The 3,286-nt window shown below is 41.1% G+C and overlaps 1 protein-coding gene across 1 annotated transcript; it reads right to left on the bottom strand.

Moving 5' to 3' along the window:
- Nucleotides 1–706: 706 nt before the first annotated feature.
- LOC116317649 (G-protein coupled receptor 183-like) lies at nucleotides 707–3,286 on the bottom strand. Its single transcript, XM_031736486.2, has 2 exons — nucleotides 2,889–3,286; nucleotides 707–2,018 (listed from the first exon to the last, which is right to left on the bottom strand). The coding sequence occupies exon 2, from the start codon at nucleotides 1,989–1,991 to the stop codon at nucleotides 1,026–1,028; it is 966 nt and encodes a 321-aa protein (XP_031592346.2). The 5' UTR covers nucleotides 1,992–2,018; nucleotides 2,889–3,286; the 3' UTR covers nucleotides 707–1,025.

Genomic DNA, 3,286 nt, shown 5'->3' on the forward strand with positions numbered 1-3,286 from the left:
CGCGAACATTTTTCTTGTAAAAAAGGGGGGCCTGGCAAAAAAAGTTTGGGAACCACTGCCCTAACCCAACCACATTTTGAGTCCAAAATGTCTTCAGACCTTTGGTCCCCACAAAGATTGTTATACAAACACTTTTAAAATGGTGAACTGTAAATTTTACACTTAAGCTTTTTTCTGGGATTTAAAGAAAGGAAGAAATAACAGGTCCTATTTATAAGTTTTAGAGGTGTTGGAAGACAGATTTTATTGCTAAGATGTTTTTTTTACTTGGGTATTCTTTTACACTTTTTACATTTGAGCATGGCATGAATGTTCACTCAGTAGGAAAGCAAATATAGACCTGTATAAAACGGATTTAACTACATTGAATAAAATCATATGTAGTGTTTTTTTTTTCCTGTAGTGGTAGAGCTGGGTTTTTGGTGTGTGGCAAACACTAACCCTTTTTAAAAATTCGTTTGCATTCCCTGTTTGACTTATTCATTGTGGTTTCTTTCAGTCATAACAGCATTATTATGTTGGAGAGGTATGTGGGGAATGTATACACCCTGTCCTGCACCATGCACCTTGAGAAAGACATCACACATGAAACATATACATGCTCCTTTTCTATCAGTATGATGCTGATTGGGATTCTGAGCCTAAATGTCCTCACAACCTCACCACAGTCACTGGTCCACACATTCACTGGAAGGATAAAGTTTATTGATGTATTTTGTCCTCAGGATGGCGCCAAAACACAAGCAAATAGTTCACACGCTCCTTGTAGCAATTCATCACGTTATGAAAACATGAATTTAAATGCTTATAATTTTAACATTGTCTACTTGTTGATTAATTACTGGTTCAATCTTCAATACAGATTTCTTTCACTGATTATGAAAAAAATGCATTCAAGTAAAACGTAAACTGGGAAAAAAACCAAACAAAGCAGGACTTTACACTCAGGGTTTGACTGTCACAGTTGCAGATGATTATTTTTCATAAATTTTAATAAGTGTGTTATATTTTCATATTTTGTGACTCTAAGCAGGTTGGTTTTGCTCCTGTGGATTCTGGTTCTTCTCTGGGTTGAAACAGGAAGTAATCTTTTTAATGCAGGACGCAGAGAGGAAAGGCACCTTCTCCAGACGTGACAAGTAGACAAGGGGCTGGATTGTGCTGCTGATGTTCAGAAAGGCAAAACCCGCGGGCTGCACGTAACAGCGAAACACATCAGGGGAGTAGTAGTCCTCAAATGGAAACAGAGCAACAAGTGGCAGGTAGTTGAATACGATGATACACAGGATAGAGAGCACCATCTTGAAGGCCTTCTTTTTCATGGGGTGCATTGCATCTTTCCCTGCACCGGTGGACTTCTTCAGTGCCCACAGGATGCTTGCGTTACACACCACCATCCAAGTAAATGTTGCCAGTACCTCACCGGTGAACACCTTTTCAAAGTTGGGGAGCCCTCCCACCATCTTGGCTGCTGAGTAGGCAAAGGTGAGGCAGAGCACCAGCACTGAGAGGCCTAACCTGTACTTGAAGTGTTTAAGTTGCCCAAATGCGATTGGAAAGAGTACAGCTACAAAGCGATCCAAGCAGATGCAAGAGAGGAACAATGGGCCGCTGGTGTCTTTCACGCCATAGGAGAACTTAATGGCAGACAACACCTCTTTGAGCTGCCAGAGGTAGAGATTAAGGAAGCTCAGGGGGGTCATTGCACCAAAGTAGGCATCCATGAAGGCCAAGCAGCCCAAGAATATGTCTGAAGTGGAAGGCTCTTTGCGATTGTGGATGAGAATTGCAATGACGAGTAAGTTGGTTGGGATACCCACAATTATGTTGATGCACTGAACGGCCAGGTCAAAGAGAACGGCCTCTATCAAGTTGTCGCACCCATCAATCGCACTGAAGGATGTAGCCGTGCTGTTTATGAATGCTGTGGTATTGAGAGGCAGCTGGGTCAGGATGGATGTTGAGCTGAGTGATGAAACATTTGTGTCCATGTTTGTGCTACCACAAAAATCAGGGGTCTGATGGGAGAGGAGCGAGAAGGATTATTGAGCTTTTTCTGATCAGTCACAAAAAACAGCAGCTAATACCAGTGAAGCCATGCAATTATTAAAGTGTTTTGGTTTCTTTCACATCTGTGAAGCCACAGCCTGTCTGTTAATTAGAATCCCTGCTTTTGATCTGCTGAGATTCATCTTACAAGTAGAGATAAAGTAGCTCCAGAGACCATTCCCAGACAGTAAAAACATGTCACAAACACCGTCAGGGCTTCTCCTCAGGCTGTTATCTTGTTATTGTGTCTGTGCAGACTCTCCACTGGGAAACGTGACTCCCCCTAGGAACATGTAACTCACTTAAGAGAGTCATTCTAAAAGCACCACCCTTTCACAGAAGGATAAAAAAGGGCAGTGATTGCCAAATTAAAATGGAAAAGGTCATATTCTGCTCAAAGACAACTGCTCAAGATTATTGTAAGTAATGTCAGTGGGAATTTGGTCATTTCTTGGAGCTCTTACAAGCCCACTTCTGACATTTAGCTCATCCTTAAGCTAATTTCAAAAAAGAAGGATGATAACTTGGAGAATGAATTTTATTAAAGGTGGACTGATGGAATAAAAACATTTATAAGCCACAAGCTTAGTTTCTCTGTCTTTGGGTCCTACAAGAAGATTTTTGATGCTTCTTCTGCAGCTTTGTTTGATAAATATCAGGTTTTGTTCTGGGTTTTGGGAATGTTTGCAGCAGCTCCTAGTCAGCCTGATTTGAACAATCTGAAAGTGCAAGAGTTTGTATATGGAGCACACCTGAGCTACCTCCAGCAATGAACTATTAAAGCCAGAGGCTGTGACTGTTCCTTGCGATCAAGGGAACTGTTCTGCTATAATACAGACCTTTCTCGAGCTCTGTTCCTTAGTGGGCGGTGTTTCTGACGTGCTTCTGCTGCAGGCTACACACGCTCCGGTGGGACTATTCACAGGAGGAGTAATCTTTGGCAAAGATGCTCGTCCCTGGAAATGTCACAACTAATCAATTGTATTTTTCTTTGGGGAATCACCGGAAAATGAAGTATATATTACAGAATTCACAAAGAACAAATTTCAGAGGGTTTAATCAGGTGTGGATTACAGCACTGTACTGATGTTGATTTGTATTTTTAAAATTCTGATGAGATGATTTTTTCTCCCTGTGTTGCATTGCATCCAATTATGCATGAAAGCACAGGCTATTAAATGTTTGATGTGGAAACTTGGAACACTTCTGTGATCTTTTATGAAAACTCATATTGTAA

The sequence above is a fragment of the Oreochromis aureus genome, linkage group 4 (genome assembly GCF_013358895.1).
Source record: "Oreochromis aureus strain Israel breed Guangdong linkage group 4, ZZ_aureus, whole genome shotgun sequence".
In the NCBI taxonomy this organism is placed as follows: domain Eukaryota; kingdom Metazoa; phylum Chordata; class Actinopteri; order Cichliformes; family Cichlidae; genus Oreochromis; species Oreochromis aureus.